Raw genomic sequence first — 18,983 nt, 5'->3', positions numbered from 1 at the left:
CCAAATTACAATATGTGGATAGTTGAGGGACCCCTATAACTTAATCATACCCTATCAAATATTTACTTAACCAAATGGGTAATTTTAAGAATTGAACTCTAAGTTCCGGTTCTTTTTGTCAAAAAGAAAATTGAACTCTTAAGTGTATTGATTACAAATATTTTGATATCATAATAATAATGAATCAATTAAAAATTTTAAACTATTAAAAGAGGCTCAAACTAAAATTTTATTATCTATATCACACTGATCATAAAGCCAACAAAAAGACAGGCATTAACAAAAATTATCAGAACTTATAATTACAACATTCAAAGATAAGATAAAATTCTAGCGATCAGTAGAACCTAAAAGTGAAAGAAGAAAGGTTCTATAGTGGCTTGAAGTCTCAGAATGGACTGCATCAATTAATGATTTTTTATATTTCTTATGATACTCTTCTTTAATCTTCTGCATATCTACTTCAGCCCTTGTTACTACTATCCTTATTAATGTTGTGTCTTTAGTTCCGATACCCTTCATCGCCTTTCGCAATACCTACGCGTAAAAAAACTGTTAGCTGATGTTCTAAATTTCAAATCGAGGATCAAATTGGTTAGTTACCGAACTATCATGACCTGAAATAAAATTTTACTACTATTTCTATGCAAATCAAAATTCTGATAATTTCGATAAAAAAAAAAAAGCATTCTGATACTGAATTAAAACATAAAGCAAATATTTTGTCCTGATGAAATTAGATTGAAGTTCGGTACCAAATCGAGGATCAAATTGGTTAGTTTCAGAAGTATACCGTTGCGAAGTACTTGGCAGGATTATGAGCACATAGCAAAATTGTCAAAAGTGCATACTTGAAATTCCCTGTTGTCCCTTTCTTTATTGCCTGAAATCAATTTGAGTATCATCAGAGTAATGTTCAAGTTGGCTATATATTTTTGGATATTAAAATGTTTCAGTGATACATAATATCTAAGTAAGACTAATTACATATCTATTCACCATTTTTATATTAAACTGTAATTCCATCATGACCTTTAAAATTGTTAATTTCATTCATCATCTTTTATTTTTATAATTATACACCCTTTGAAAATCCGCAATTAGTAGCTGACGTGGCATCCGGAAGATGACAATGCACCACAATCAATTGTTACAAATAATTGATATAATTATAATTGTCTAACAAAAAATGTAATTTTTGAACCGTAATATGATTGTAAAAAATCAAAAGATAGTAAATGAAATTGTAAACTTTTTAAAATCGTAATATAGTTACAATTTATGTACCTTTCTTAATTCCTTTCCGTACAATCTGTGGTAAGTTGAAGAAAGAGCAACCAAATGTGATCTGCTTCTTTCACTGAAAATCTGAATCAGAATTTTATCATCCATTCCAAATTTCTTTTCTCCAAGTTTATGCATTGTCTTTGCATCATTCTCTACTAATACTTTATCAATTTCAGGCCCTTCGTACCGTGATACATTTGTATACGCCACCAGTAACTGCATAACCACATAGTAATTCAATATTTGAACCTGTCTAGCCTATTTGAATTACTTTTCTTTCCGTTATGTTGCATGAAAAATTATCGAATTATACGTTTCAATTTTTTTTCAGTACTTTTAAAACTCCAAAGTTTATATTTAGAAACTATTTTATAAAAATATAATTTGTTTTTATTTCAATGCAACATATACCGGATGTTGCTCAATTGAATCGTAGTCATCAGCCATGTTTTTTGGTAAATTTTCTTATTGGGGTGCAAAAGAAAACATACATATGGTTAGTTCTTGCCACGGGCGGGCCTGTTCGGGCCCAAAATTGGACCAGAACAGCCTCGGGCAAAACCAGTCCCGTCAAAATTGACATTGTCAAGATCGGTCAAATACGAAATCAGGTGCAACCAGGCTAAAACTGACCTGAAACCAGGTCCCAACTGGTTGAGATGCAATTCTATATTTCTTGGAATTTGAATCCTCGATTCTGAATCAGAATCGATAATTCCCAATCCGGTACTGATTTTTTAAAGAAAAAGTATATCTATCCTACATTCAACGCATACATCCACCCCAACTGACGAGTTTGTGAATAGCTTTTGTCACAAATGATATCACAACTTTATGTCATATCTGTATCTAATAGAAAATATGTTAATTTTTTTTATTTTATAGTCGTTCATATTTCAATTGCTTTTATATTTTTGTTCTTTAAAGTAAAATTTTAAACTAAAATTGAATATGTTTCAATTTTAATTTAATATTTATTAAAAAAATTATATAACCTTCAATTAGGTGGTTTCGGACCAATCTCGCTAAAGTTGTAGCAATAAACCGCCGGTTTCGGGCTATATACCGACGGTTTACGAACCATGGCTAAACCTACATACTTTAAGTTCGATAAAGAAAGAGAATGAACCTGTTTATGATTTCCGGAAGTGTGAGCTTGAATATCATACTCAAGATGAGTGCCATGAGCAGTAGTATAAGCTTGTTTTATTTGTCTAATTTGGGAGGAAGTACGTGAACATATTATTTCTGTAGCAGCTTTTAGGTCCACAATGGGCCCAGTTAGAGCCTGCCTCAGTGTACTCAGATACCGGTCCATTGGATTTTGCATCCACAGTAAAATTGCTTTCTGATACCATCAACAACTTTTATCAGCACATCAGCTTGCCAATTGAGGGTTATTAGCTCGTATGATACTAAATCTTAAATTTATATCAAAAATAGTAATGTAAATCTAATTGGGTCTCTGTATTATTATATTTTTAAATGGCTTAAATGCATAAAAAATCACCAACTTTCGCGTGTTTTTAGCATTTAACATAATCTTTTAATTTTGGCAAAAAAATATATGAACTTTCAAAATTTTACAATTAAAGACACCGTCACCGTTTTAGATTAAAACGACGCCGTTTTAGATGTAAAATTACACTAATTTTCAAAGGAAAACATATGTTGTCTTAATTGAAAAAAATTGGAAAGTTCATGTTAAATATGCCAAAATTAAAAGATTATGTTAAATACCAAAAACACGCGAAAGTTGGTGATTTTTTATGCATTTAAGTCATTTTTGAATTGAGTCCCCCCACTAAAATTTATATATCTAGCTTTCACACTTTTAATTTTATATAAATTATGTCCCTCTATTCGAAAAATATTAACGGTATTAAATAAAACTTTCAAAAAGAAAAAACAATTGAAAAACTTACTTTAAAAAAAAAGGTGTAGGAACCCAACTTAAAAAAGTTAATGTCAAATAAAAAAATTATTCCAGTTGTAATAACGGCGCGTGGAATACATATTTTATTTTCGTGACGGAAGGATCTAAAGTCTACAAAATTAGAGGGACATAATCTTAACAAATAAAAGTAGAAGTACTCAATTCAGAAAATTGTAATTGTATAGAAATCCAAATATGCATTTTGTCAAATATATTTATACCTTAAGATGTCCATGAAGCTCCGAAGACAATTCTTTTCTAAGGTCATAAGAGTACAAAGTTTCAAATTCTTGTTGAATGTTATCTCGCTGAGCTGCGTTCCTATGTGCAAGAATGTTTACAATTATTGCAGCATCACATCCCATTCCTGATCATATTAAATAATGTCAAAGAGATTCATCAATTACAAACAGCTTCATGCCAATGTTGCTTATCTCGTGGCGGAACTAAAAATATTAAATAGAAGCGTTGAAAAGAAGGTGAATTATAAGACGATTAAAGAAAAAAATAATACTAAAAGGAACCAGATGGCAGCTGAAAATAATCGGTGACTGACGGTTAAAGAATGGCCTGCCCTATTTTTTTCCCTAGTTCCGCTTCTGACTCTAAGACATAAGAAGACAATTGAAAATAATTGTTAACCAACGATCAGAAAACCGTTCATCCTCTCGTATTTCTGCCCATTGGCCTATCTGATTACACAATTCTATTGAATCCAGAAATGACTAGTGCAAAATTGTTAGCAAGCTAATTGGCAAGCAAAATTTGGCATAATTGCATAGAGAATGAAAAACAACGATTTTTCTAGCTATGATTACATATAATATAGATTGCAATTTTCTGTACAATTACGATGAGAGAGCATGATTAATTTTTAAAGGACTTCGTAAAATTTGGTACGGCATGTAATCCTGCCAGCTCGAATTGAGAAGGAAAATAATTTTATTGCAACACTAGATAGGTTACAAATTCAAGCAAATTGCTCGTATGTGAATACATTAACAAATAAATAACAATCACAAGTTATACTTCTCGAATTAATCTACATGTATCCTTACTTTAAGCAGCAATATGATAGGTTGTGGGTTCGATTCCTTCCACAAACGTTTTTTCCTCCCCAATTATTAAAATCATATCCTTACTGATTATTATTTTTTGTAAACTAATGCTTAAATTTGATAAGTTAGGCTGTGACTAAACTTCCAAGTTCTTTTAAGACTTTATATTTCTTTGTTTTTTTTTTTTTTTGATAATAATAATAATATTTCATTAATAGGTAAATAAACGTACAACTTGATCTAAATGTAAGCTAAACAATACATTCAAGAAGTACATAGAGAGTAGGACATCAGTAAAATAGCAGAAATTTATATCTAAATTCTTCAAACGCGTTGACGGAGCTCTTTGGATGTGCAACTCGGCGATCCGCCCGCTCCACTCGGTGATTATTTTAAACCACAAATCGACTCTTTGGTCTTTGTATGAGTCCGATTGATAGAATAATAGAAATAAAAATTCTCTTGATAATACTTTAAATCTATACCCCAAGATAATTTCCATGAAGGAAATAAGAAAATCCACAAAGGGTAAAAATAACTCCACAAAGGAAAACAAAAACTCCATAAAGGAAGAGAAGAAGCACAAAATAAAACTAAAATCTAAAATTATTGAAAGCAAACACTACAATAGAAGAGATTTGAGAGTGAGGGAGGTGATTTTAGACCAAAAAATGGCCAAAATCACCTCCCTTGAAGATATGCGGCTAGGGTTTTTAAGTTGAGAGAGTTTGAGAGAAGGAAGAGAGAGATATTTCTTTGTTTTTCGAGAAAAGATTAAAAGTGGTTTAAATAAGTAATACTAGTATTTTAATGTTCTGAGATTGCAATAAACATTTTTAAATGTATGAAGATAATTGATTTTTAGATATGTAATTGAGAAAACCCCAGTCAAACTTGGATTGTGAAAACTGAAAAGCCAAGAATGTTTCTTTATTTTCACCAATCACAACAATCGAAAGTGACATTAAAATTAATAAAGATGCCACTAATAATCAATTCGAGCAAGATGGATTTTTTTTCAACCTATTATGCAATTCTGAAATATTGTATTAATAAAGATCATTAAACCCATATGCGACATGAAAATATATTAGAACACTTAATCACTAAAAAAACACAATATAATTACAAAAAATAAAAATCAAAAATTAAAGAAAAAAGAAATATAATGAAGAACTAACCTTTGAAAGCACGATGTAGTTGGGCAGCATCATCACGAGGAATAGTTGCCGGTGGTATTTTTAATGTAGACATTTATATTTATCTCTAACTTTTGATATTTAATTTAAAAAGCTCATATATATTGTTTAATGCTCATAATCTAAAAATTACAGAGACAAATAATTAAGATAATGAGGGAGAAAGAGAGGGAACATTTGAAGGACACAAACCTCCTTCATCACCTAATTTTATATCCACCATTAACTTCATTCACTAAATACAACAAACTAAACTTCCCTATTCTAGTTAGCGTAATAATTACGGCTAAATACATCATTTGACCTCTAAACTATACCATTTTATTCTCTGCGACCTCTAAACTAATTTCGTATTCTTTTGGACCTCTTAACTCTTTTTTTTGTTCTATTTAACCCCTCATTCGGAATGTGCACACCACGCGCGATGACGTGGATAAAATTGCTGACATGACTTTGCTGACATGAGGTTAAATAGAATAAAAAAATAGTTAAGAGGTCCAATGAAACATTAAAATAGTTTAGAGGTCATAGGAAATAAAAGGGTAAGGTTAGGGGTCAAAAAAATATTAAGTCTAAATATTTTTTTTAATTTAAAATAAAAAATGATGTACTTTACATATTATTTGGAAAAATCATTCAAGACTTTAAAAATCATGAAATTTAGCGTGTTTTTCAATTTTAACACAAATTTTAAAAATTCAGAATTGATTTTAAAAATTCGAAATTCCAAAAAATTAAAAGCTGGTGTATTAAAAATTTTATAATTGGAAATTCGTGAAACACACTAAAAATTATTATTTTTTTAAAAAATTAGTCTTTTTTTAATATTATCACAGTATAGTAAATTCATATATTTTATAATATCGTTAAAAACAGACAAAACTTCTTTTATCATTATTGAAATGTAAAACAAATATTTACATGTATACGAAGTTATATTATGTAATTATTTGACTAAATTTCAATATTTTTTTATTTTTCTAGAAGATTAAATGGATGGAAGTTAAATAATTGTATTTTCAAAAAGGTTAAATAGGTAAAAATTAAAAATTTGAAGGTGCAATAGGAAAATAAAATAAGTTCAGGGGTCAAATAGAACAAAATAGTGTAGTTAGGGGGTTCAATAGAACAATTTATGTATTTTAATTATCCTTCACGCGCTTCAAAGCGTTTGAAACACGCGTTTTTGCCACGTTGGATGAAAAAGGTCAGATCGGCAAAATAATTACAGTTGACGGGTTAAATAGAACAAAAAATAAAGTTATGAGGTCCAATAGAATATCAAATTAGTTTAAGAGTCTCAGAGAATAAAAGTGTATAGTTTATGGGTCAAATGATGTATTAAGCCTAATAATTACTATTTATCATTATAAGGGATTTTTTTTATTTAAATACTTTTTTAGTGATTTATTCTCTTTTTTTAAGATTTTTTTCTGGTGTTTTTTTAAATTTTTTTATCGTATTTTTAGTATAATTATGGTGTATTATAGTGTATCTATTTTTAATATAATAATGATGTTTTTATAATATTGCAATAGTGAGAAAGAAAGGTTTTACCTATCCCTCTCGCTGCCGTCTTTGTGCTGAAGCGGAGGAAACTGTAAATCATTTGCTGCTGAACTGCAGGTTCGCAAGTCAGATCTGGCAGGCGGTATCTCAGCTATTTGGAAGAAGGTTGGTTACTTCTGGAACTGTCACCGATTTAATTATGGAGGCAATGTCCGAAGTTTTCAGTTCTCAGCTAAAATCTCTATGGAACTCGGCAATAATCAGCAGTATTTGGTTGCTATGGAAAACGCGAAATGCTGCCATCTTTGAGGATGAGTCGCCGAATATTCAAGTGATGCTTCGTTTGCTTTGGAAAATGATTAAAGAAACAAGTTTCTTTCTTATAGGAAACATGTTTAATGATTTGAATGAGCTGCGTATTTTAACTATTTTTCAAATAAAGGGCATTCCGAGACGTGCTCCTAGAATGGTCCCGGTATGTTGGTCCCCTCCTCCGAGGGGTTGGATAAAGGTCAACACTGATGGCTCAGCTATGGGGTCTCCGGGAAACACAGGGGCATGAGGTATATATCGAACTTCAAGGGGATTTCCGAGAGGTTGTTTTGCGTTTAATGCAGGGATCACTTTTGCTTATATGGCGGAGCTTTTGGCAGCAATGAAAGCCATTGAAATGGCTTGGAACAAGGGGTGGCACTCTCTCTGGCTTGAGTGTGATTCCACTTATGTGGTTTAATTGTTTGTTTCGAAATCTAAACTTGTTCCTTGGCTAGCTAAAAAACGATGGTTGCAATGTCTTCAGTATGTTTCTAATATGAACTTCCGGGTTACTCATATTTACAGAGAAGGAAATATGGCGGCAGATAGCTTAGCTAAGCACGGAGTATCTGCTACTTCTTTTACTTGGTGGGATTCTGCTCCAGAATTTTGTAATTCAGCTATTTCTAGTGATTTCAGTAGGACGATATCTTATCGTTTTTGTTAGCTGTTTCAGCTTTGTATATTGAACTATTGGTTACTCTTTTCTATTTATATTATTTTCGGGTTCCCAGAAGCGTGATGCTTTCGCTAAGAGGGTGTCAACCTAGTTGAGATGCTCGGGTGCGATCCTGATTTCTGGTATCCAATTTCTAATAAAAAATATAGTGTTTTATTGTATTTTTATAGTGTTTTTATGGTGTACTTATGGTGTTTTTATAGAGTAACAATAGTGTATTTATGGTATTTTTGTAGTGTTTTTATGGTGTATATAAAAACACTACAAATACAGCATAATCACTGCAAATGCACTATAGATATACTAAAAAATGGTAGAAATACACCAAAAAAATATAGATACATAAAAAAAAACCAGGAATACACTATAACTACACCAAAAATTCACTATAATGTAAATACATTACGAAAACACTGCAAATACACCATAAATCAATTCGTTCGTTACAAAATCAGCAGTATTAAAATAAATAAATAAATTTATGAACAAGAGAGACAAAATAATTATATGACTAATAGAATAATTTTGTAAACAAAAAAATCATAGATCTATAATAATTTATTTACAAAATATCTAAATCATCACAAAAAACCTAAAATATTATTGCAAAAAAAAACTACGATGTCGAAAAAATCCATAGCGTGAACGAACAGACAAACGGAAAAGCGCGAACGGAAGAGACGAACGGATAAGCGACCAGAGGAGACGAGAAACCCGTCGGAAATAGACAAACGGAAGCACGAACGAAAAAGCGAACGAAAGAGACGAACATAAAGGGACCGGAAGAAACGAACGGAAAATCAAACGGAAAATAAGAAGAAAAGAAGAGAAAAATTTGAGAGAGAAGAGAGAGAAAAGACAGCGTGGCTATGCAAAATTTGAACCTAAAATGAGATAAAACTTCTATATATAATAGATATTTTTGTAAATATGTTTCTTATTAGTGTAAAATGGAAAATTATGAAAAGATGGACAAATTTGTTGTAAATATGTTTCAAAATGAGGTATTTTGAAATAATCTCAAAATATTACTATATCTATAAATATGATAAAATAATAAATATATCATAAATAAATGTTGGACCTTGTCTTTTCATACTCCTTTATTTTGACTTTAATAATCAACTATTAGTGTTCTAATTTTCTTTATAAGTGTGTAATACTCCAAAACACTCGAGACTTGAATTGGATTCTTCTAGCGAAACCCCAAAAATCCATATTTTGAATTTTCCATAAGGTTTCACGGGTGCGACAAAATCATGCCATGGTTGCGATACTTGAGTCGCCGATGCGACAGACATCTTCACGGGTGCGACATTCCTGTTTCTCAAGACCCTATCTTTCTAACAAATGCCACGGGCGAGACAAGAGGCTTCACAGGCATTATATTATGACCGATGAAGACCTAATTGATATATTTTGAATGCCCCAATGAAGAGCTGACAAGTGGCACTGGTGGCTGACAAAAATTTCTATCTAGCAGAGGTCGCGGGCGCGACCCTCTATCTGCAAGCAAACATTATTTTGTTTGTTTGGCATTGTAAGAGGTGTTACACATTGAGTATAAATAGTCACTATCTGCATTGTTTCAAAGTTAAACTTTACACATTTGAAACAACAACACTCTTTCAAATTTTCATTTGTTAAATTAATTTTTCATTGGTGCAATTTGGAGCAAGCTTTTAAACTCCACATTTCTCGGTTTTTGATTAGTCCTAGAAATCAACTTGTAAGTTAGAATTTAGTTTTGAGAAAACTCACCCTTTGTAAGTTATTAGAAAACTACTTGTGAATCTAAAAAGATCCTAATTTTTGTTAACTCATTTTAAATTAATACCTAATAATTGAAAAAAAAAACAAATAAATCCTTTTTATTTTAAAACTTTACAAATCGAATTGATGTTAATTAAAAATAAAGAGGACCATTTTATATATTCTACAAAAATAATCAATTTTTTTTAATTATATACTTTATTATTTTTAATAAAAAAATAATTTTTTTTAAGGAGGAGCTGCTGCTTCGGTGAGGAGCAACAACTCCTCCTCGATGGGTTTGCCTAAGGCAAACCCATCGTCATCTGGCGAACCCATATGCGAGTTTGAATCTGGGTTCGACGAAGCCAGATGCGAGTTTGCATCTGGGTTCGATGAACCCAGATCAGTTTTCATCTAGGTTCAACGAACCTAGATGAGTTTTCATCTGGGTTCGCCGATCTGGCGAACCCAGATGACCATGGAAATCCGCCGGTGGGTGTGTTTCACTGGCGGGTCTGTTTTTCTTCAACAATCTGTTAGAGAGAAAGAAAAAAAATTCAATTTTTTTTGAAAAAAGTTCAAAAAGATCCTTGAAAATTTAGTTAGAATTAATTAGTATTTAAGTGTGATTAATTAGAGTTAATTATGATTTTATAAATCTCACTCTCCAATTAAGTGCCACGTCAGCATAAAGGGGGATTTTAAGCCAATTTTCTCAATTTGGACGTTTTTGATACTTTGTGCCAAGTTCGGGAGGTAGAGTGATCCTTTGTTCATTTTAATTCTCATTTCCAAAAGTCCATTTTCATGGGATAGGGGGAATGAGTGATTCCCATTAATGGTGTAATCACATTTTTATTTTTTAGTACAATTTGGCAAAACAAACGCAAATAATAAGAATAATTCACATTTCCATTCCCCCTGTCTAATAGCGAATCAAACATCCCCTAAGTTCAGTGTACCTGCGTCTAGGTCTTTGTGGGCATATTATGTGCAGTAGAATTAATGAAGAAATTAATGGTCTCCTTCGTAGGATTTATTTAACAATTATATCAGACATACTCCTTCCGTCCATAAATAGTCCATAAATATAGGTCAAATTTCTATTTTGAGTGTCCTAAAATATAAATCAAATTTCCATTTTAATTTTATTGGTTTAATAGAAATTTAAATTTTATTCTTTATCAATTCAACCACTCAAATTACATTTTTTTAATTATCAATAATAATCACTTAATTCAATACAAATATTAATAAAAAAATTAGTTTGTCAAAATATATTTATAATCTTAATAAATAACTGTTGTTTTTAAAACATAAAATTATGACTAATTAAAATATCTAATGCATAATAAGAAATTAATTAAAATTAATTAAGTTAATTTCTACTTATCAATTTTTGCACAAATTCAATTTTGCTTATTTTTGAAGGACAGTGGGAGTTGTTTATGTTTCTAACACACTTTCATAGATGCACGACCAATTATCTTTCAATGGAGGCAATTGTTTAGGGGAAAAAAGTGCAGAAAGAAATGTGGTCCTAGATAGATACAACGAAATGCTAGTCAATTTAATTAGCCAATACATATGCCGACCGTCAAATGGTACATGACTTCTTAGCTAATTTGTGTAAAATTATACAATTAATTAAATTAATGTTAGCATGAAAAGGACCAAAAGTTTATTAATTAAGGAAAAGGTATGGATAATGCATGAAAAACGATATACGTAATTAATTAGATATCGGTGGAGTTGATGAACAGGATTAAATTCCTCCCATATAAGTGGAATGGTGGGAAATAGCTTGATGCATATTACTAATATTAATATATCAATAATTTAATAAAGAAAACACGCATTCACATATTCATATTCTTAATATATCAATAATTTAATAAAGAAAACACGCATTCACATATTCATATTCTACTACATTTATCAAATACTATAGCATAATAAATTGAAAGTCTGATTCATTAATTTTATAAGTTACTATAATATTTATATTCAATCAGTAAAAAAAAAGAAGAAGAAGCAAACGGTACAAAACAATCTTTGTAGATTCCTCAAACATATATGTAAGTTTTTAAACTAATTTTGGACACAATTAAATCCTCTTTATTTTCAAAATAGAACAAATAACCTCTTGCATCCAACATCATTAGAAACATTTGTTGATTGCTTACATGTCTCTCATAACCATATAAGAAAAAGATATAAATATAATCTTAAAATTTTAAATAAAACTTGAGAGGTTAAGTGTCCAAAAAGTAAATTTAAAGAGCTTAAACGTTCTTTCCAAAAAAATTATAGAATCTTTTTGCACAATTTGAAAACATCAAAGGGCTTAAGTGGCCTCGAAAATTCTTAAAGGGCTTAAGTGTTCTTTTTTGGATAACTTAAAGATTTTTTTGTACCTTTTATCTAAAAAAATGAAATTTTATTTTATCAGAAATCTAACATATTTAGCCGGATTGATATGCATGTAACTTAAAACACGTATTATATAATTGAATCGAATATGCGATTAAGAAACGAAACTTGATTTAGAAACGTCCAACGATTCTTGATCTCTACACGCCACCTACATCAGAATTTTTTTGTCTTTTTCTTTATGATGCCAATAAGGAGATGTCCATGTTCTTTATATTTTATGTGTTTTCTAAATTTTATGAAAAATCAAAAATAACTTCTTCTGAAAGAGAGGAATTAGCTATTTATACTGTTTAAGGAGGTCAACGGGCTTATATCAAAATCCGTTAATTTCAGTCTGCACTTTATCTTTCACACAGAAATTAGAGCTCAGACCATTTTTGTTTGATCATACAGATTTTATAAAATACTAACCCATTAACGAAGCCCATAAATTGGAATAAAAAATTCCAACATATTTTATAAAAAAAAATATATTTAGTTTGTTAATTTATTTTTATAATAAATTAGTTTATAATTTGAAAAAAAAATCAATAAAATTTAAATTTATATATTAAATTTTATCAAAATTTCGTGTTATAAATTTTTATGTTTTTACAAAAAAACATTCTGATTTTCTTTAAATATAAACAAATTTTTATTAAAATAACTAAAGATATTGCATCGTGTATTGTTCTTATCAATTAGACTTACATCTTTTCTATTTGCCTTTTGAATGCGATTGATTTATTTATTACTGAACCATAGTGTTAAACTTTTGTATACATGATCTATTTATTAATGTTTTAATGTTTATTAGTTTTAAAAGAAAATCAATCATAAATAGTAGGAAAAATTAACTTAAAGTCAAAAAATTAAATTCTAAAAAATACATTTAATTTTATTTTGTGAAAAAAAAAATCCAATTTAAAAAATGAATTAACATGTGCAGTATTATGATAAAATTGACAATTATATCTAGACTGAAAAAATCGAATATAATATTAAAATTCAATTCTAAATATTCGATTTTTTAGTAGTTGAAACAATAAAAAGTAAGTTTGAAGCTTGAAGGCAAATGCCTAAAAATTGTCAAACTTTGCATGAAAGTTTTCCAAAAGTTCAAACTTTTTAATTATATCCAATTTGTCCTGAAATGTATGATTTCGTTTCAATTATATCTAACTACACAATTTTTCTTATGTGGAGCTGATGTGTGGCAATGCCACATCGGCGCCACGTAGCTGCCACATGAGTAAAATTATATAGTTGGATATTATTGTAAGTTTTACAGGTAATAATTGCTTAACAAATCAGAATTTATTGATTAGAAGTCATGGATATGTAAAGCATGCAAGTTACACCTTGAGACTTGAGAGATAAAAAAAATTACATGAAAAAACAATAGGAATATTAGAATTAAAAGGCTGTAAATAATAAGAGATAAATTGAGTAGTTTATTGATAAGTAAGGTCATTATCGAAAACTGAAGGACCACTCTTGTATTTTTCATTTGAGTGCAACTGCTAGAACCAACTCTTACCAAACAAATCCAAAAACAGTCGCCTTAAATAATAATTATAATTCCATCCACTTAGCAAAATTATAAACAAAACCCAGTTGCACAATTATGTAAGCTTTTATATTTACCTGTATCAAAATGCTGAGAAAGCTGCATGTCTTGTTCTGAACAGGATAGTGTAACCAAATGCAACTGTTTTTAAAATTTCTTGTAATCAAGCCTAATTGCATCATATTATGTCTCTTAAATTTGACTTGATTAGACTCGACTTAATTATGTATATATCTAATTAACAATTTTCTCATTTTAAAATATATTTTTTTTGTTTTCTTTTTGTATGGAAGGTGTAGTATTGTTACAACTGCAACTCAACATTATTAACAAAATTTTATGGGTGAAAATTATTTTTAATTATAGTAGAACTATGGTCAATAAATGGTTTAATAGTGTAAAAAGTCAAATCTTTTGAATTTTTATAAATTTATTTAAAATTTTCAAACTATATAACTATGTCCAATTTGATAATTTCGTTACAATTTCAGTCAATTTAATTTTATTAATCTTTCACCACGGTATAATATATATATATATGTATTTATTTATTTATAGCTTCAAATTTACTCTTTTTTTTGCTTCAACAACTAGAAATAAAGAGACTTAAAAATTTAATTTTGCTATTTCTTTTTTGAAATAGGAATCAAATTTTATAATTCTAAAAAAATGGACTTAACTAATTAATGAGTTAGTATAGAAATTCAAATGAAAATTTGGATAATTAGATTCATTGAAAAATTATAAAAACAAAACTATAAAAAAATACCAAAATAGGATAGATTTATAAAAAGTCAAAACTATTTGATCTTTTTGCCCTATTATACCTAAATAATTTGATACAATTTGACATTATTTGAATAAAGAAGCATTTTGATACAATTTAAAATAGCTTTTGAAATCAAAATAATTATCATAATTAATTAAAACAAAATAACAAACTTGTGACATTAAATTGCATTGATTTATTTGTTAAAATGAAAAGGAATAAAATAAGTTATCTGTAGAATAATTAGGAAGAATTTGCAAGGAGTGGAAGTTCAAGGTGCTAGAGGCCAAGAGGCACGCCTTTGGCAATTGGCAGCACAGGAAATTGGCCTTTCTTTATTGTTTTAATCAGAAAGTGTTGAGCATTTTACCCATCATCCAATCATCATCAACAGTCCACTAGTCCCTCTATGATAATTTAATTTTCTATCCAAAGAACCATGAAAATGAAATATATAATGACCATTGAAATAAATTGCTGGTGCTGATATGGCAAGAAGTGATTGGATTGAATCAAAAAAGAGGAACATAAAAATACTAAATTGTTCACTAACAGGAATCAAGTATGACATTTAAATGCTAAGTCAACAAAAGCACCAATTTACCAATATTCTTATTTATTTGAATTTAAATGTTGAATGTATGGTAATTATCATTGTTTTAAAAATCAAATCGGTGATCTCACTTAAAACCGACATATTTTTTGCGATCTAGAAATTCTCTCTCTATTTTTATGGAGCTTTCTCTCTCTACCCTAGTTTTCTAGGGTTAGGATTTTTTTCTCTTCTCTATGAAGGTCCTTATCGGTTTCTCGATATTCTTTACGCCTTCCTATGCATCTCTTGTCTCTTTGTCTTGAGTTACTGTTGGCTGGCGATGGAGGAAGGTTTGATTGAATTCCCATCTGACGGTAACATTAACTAGTCTGCTCCAGCTCAGAGGGGCTCAAGGTCAACGTGGACCCGGCTATCTTTAACGGTCGGCAGAAGATTGGCGTTGGTATAAATTATAAGGGACTCGTTAGGTTAGCTTGTTCAAGCTCGCCAAGTTAGCTGGAATAGTACATATTCAGCTCGCATGGCTGAAATCATGGGGATTATGGAAGCTTTGAGTTGGTTAAAAGGGCAGGATAATCTTATTATTGGGTCTGATGCTCTTGACGTAGTTTTGGAGATAAGGAATCTTTCCTTGGTTGACTCCGAGTTGTTAGTCGACGATTATGCGGAATTAGCAAAGTAGTTTCATAATATTGTTTTTATTTTTGTGAGATGATCTGCGAATGAGGTTGCACGTGTTCTAGCGCAAAATGCTCGTTCCATTTCAGGTCATCAGGAGTGGTTTCGTCACTTCCCTAAGTTTCTCACAGCTATAACTGCTTCAGATTTGATTTAATGAAATCATTTACCTTTCAAAAAAATAGCCATTTGGTCGGCCAGAACATGAGTTTGAAACTTTTGGGACAGCCCCTCTAAACACTGCTCCTAACATTGGTTGTTAAAGCCTCTCTAGCTAAATAATGAACAAGCATATTAGTACCCCTATTACAATAAGAAATACTAATACATTCCTCACTACTAACTAGACTTAAGCTATCTTATGCTATTAAGCTCACATCATTACACATCACCTTGTGGTTAGTAGACGCCTCTATTGCAACTTTTGAGTCTGGTCTTACCTCAAAAGGAATTAGATTGGCTTCATTTTCTATGACGATGCCTTCTCAAATTGTAATGTAAATTTTGAAACCAACAGCTTGAACCATTCATGTGGAGTCTCTGAACGGCTGGACACGCCAGAAAAGACACTAGAGATGGTTAAAGGCACCAGATAAGGCTGGAACTCTCGGAACAGACGCCGCAACCTGTCAGATTGCGGAGATCTGCTTCTCTCGAACCGCAAAAACTTGCACCTCTACTCCATATGGTGGAGACATACTAATCTTAAGTTAGATTAGAGTAAATCTAATCCAATTAAGGCACAACTAGAAAATAACTTCTAGACCTAGACCAACAATGGTCGAGAAAGCAAGAAAAAATTGAAATCTTGAAATAAACTATGATAATACTGAAGAAATTAAAAAACCATCTAAAATATGAATTTATGAGGGATAGTGAGGTGATTTTTGGCCTAGGAAGGCCAAAAATCACCTCCCATGGAAAAATGGAGACCACGGCTGCTTGTAGAGGAGAGAGGGGAGAGGAACACTTTAGGGTTTCCTATTCCACATTACTGTAGAGAAGTTCAATAATCTCATAAAAAAAAAGTTAAAACGTAACTTATATGACTCTCACACGTTAATAAAATATTTTTCAAAAATGAAATTCTATCGAACATTCAGCAATTCATTTTGGAAATCGGCGATATATTATTTTTAGTTCAATTATAAATTTGATTTTTGGTTTAATATAGTTCGGAACGATCTGGTACAATTATAGATGTGGATATCAACCTAAGATACATAAACATATCACAATAAGTTTTTTTTACGGTTTAGTTTGGAAAAATAAAAAAATTGATAAATATTTTTCGATTTTAAAATACTGTTAGTTTAAATTTTTATTTAGGTTGGATATGTCTAAGACTAGTACACAATTTTAATTTATGGGAAAAAGGGCAAATATGCTCCTATCGTTTAGGATATGGAGCAAGTAGGCCCTCTTTGAATTTTGAATCTCAATTAAGCTCCTAACGTTTTAAATCAGACCATATAGCCCATCTGTGTAACAGTGTTAACGAAACATTGATTTCGGCCTACGTGGAATGCCCATGTCATATTCCACGTGGCCAAAACGGAGCAAATATGCCCTTATGGTTTAAGACGGGAGCAAATATGTTCCTATGATTTACGACGGGAGCAAATAGGCCCTTTATGAATTTTCGATCTCAATTAAACCCTTAACGTTTCAAAATCAGCACATCCAAGCCCCTTTGTCTAATATTATTAATTAAACGCTCTATGCTGTCACTTCATGCTTATGCGGAATCACTACTAGAAAACAGAGAATTACCGACGGAATTTTTTTGATTTAACGACGGATTTTAACCTTTTACCAACGGAAAACTTACTTACCGATGGATTTCAGCCTTTAGCGACGGAAAAATTCGTTCCTAAAATGCAGTTTTCTAGTAGTGAATGTTCATATCATTTAATATCTCAGATAATATTTTTCGCGTATCCTACTCATTTTTAAGTTTAAAAAACATTTTTTTTAAATAAAATTTTAGAGATCTTTTCAAACTTTTTCGATGTGGGGGCTTCAAACGAATGGTGCACATAGTTCTTTCTTACAAACAACACGTTTGTTTGTTTCTGTTTTAAACCTAGCTGGATTCGAACAGACATACGCATGATGTGTTTGTTAGTTCGAACCTAGTTAGATTCGAAGCGACAAATAGAGATGGTTGTAAAATGATATGACAGAGGTAAAAAAATGTGGCAGCCAACAAAAAAAGGAGAAGAGTCGAAGAGAATATATAATATGAAAAAAGGCTAAAAAGGTCTCCAAAAGTTTATTTAAAAAATAAAATATTTTTTAAAATTTAAAAATGAGTAAGTTACGTGATTTTTATCTGAGATATTAAGTGATATGGACATTCCACGTAGCTATGGAGTAATGACATAGAGCGTTTCATTAACGTTGTTAGACAAATGAGTTTGGATGTGCCGATTTTGAAACTTCAAGGGTTTAATTGAGATAAAAAATTCATAAGAGCTTATTTCCTTCCGCCCTAAACTATAGGACAATATTTGCTCTCATTTTAAATCATAAGGACATATTTGCTTTCGTTAATATGATATGGACATTCCACGTAGACAGAAACTAACAACGCTGTTACATGGAGGGGCTTGTATGGTCTGAAACGTTAAGAGTTAAATTGAGATTCGAAATTCAAAAATGACTTAATTGCTTCATACCCTAAACGATAGGGCATATTTGCCCCTTTTCTCCTAATTTATACTATATCATATTGTAACTGGTGAATCAATCATATTATAACTGGTAATAAAGAAGTGGACACTAATTACGCTTTAGCCGATTCAATAATCTCTGATACTAAAGTTATATTTCCAGAAAAATGTTGAACCGGACTGAATCCGGCCTTCCTACGGTTTTGAGACGGTTTAAACACGGTTTAGAATTGGGTTTAACTGGATTCAGACCGGGTTTGACCGGACCTGTTCTATAAGCTGGGTTTATGGAAGAATTGGCTCATGATCAAACTAGTTGAACTGAATCGACCGGTTGATTCAATTCAGTAATTAAAACACTAGGGAGATTTCAAATTATAATATTTTTTTATTTGTTTTGTCTCAAGGATCGTTTCTTCTTCCCACTTGCATTTCATTTTCTCCCCACCAAAAACAAATCTTCAAAATGTGCATAAGATATATTTCACCTAGCTAGTAGTACTGTAACCCAACAATAATAAACAATAGTATAATTTTTCATGCATTATATATATAAAAAATTTCTCTATATATAACAGATAA

General features: G+C 30.6%; 1 protein-coding gene across 1 annotated transcript; it reads right to left on the bottom strand.

The window, feature by feature from the left end:
• Window positions 1-220: 220 nt before the first annotated feature.
• Window positions 221-5,634, bottom strand: LOC126682549 (annexin D5). The gene is made up of 6 exons (XM_050378267.2): window positions 5,463-5,634; window positions 3,445-3,590; window positions 2,417-2,635; window positions 1,288-1,503; window positions 794-883; window positions 221-537 (listed from the first exon to the last, which is right to left on the bottom strand). The coding sequence occupies exons 1-6, from the start codon at window positions 5,533-5,535 to the stop codon at window positions 331-333; spliced, it is 951 nt and encodes a 316-aa protein (XP_050234224.1). The 5' UTR covers window positions 5,536-5,634; the 3' UTR covers window positions 221-330.
• Between the last annotated feature and the right edge of the window lie 13,349 nt (window positions 5,635-18,983).

This window comes from Mercurialis annua, linkage group LG5 (genome assembly GCF_937616625.2).
Source record: "Mercurialis annua linkage group LG5, ddMerAnnu1.2, whole genome shotgun sequence".
Classification (NCBI taxonomy): Eukaryota; Viridiplantae; Streptophyta; class Magnoliopsida; order Malpighiales; family Euphorbiaceae; genus Mercurialis; species Mercurialis annua.
Note: the sequence above shows the minus strand (reverse complement) of the source record. Positions and strands in the feature narration are given on the sequence as shown.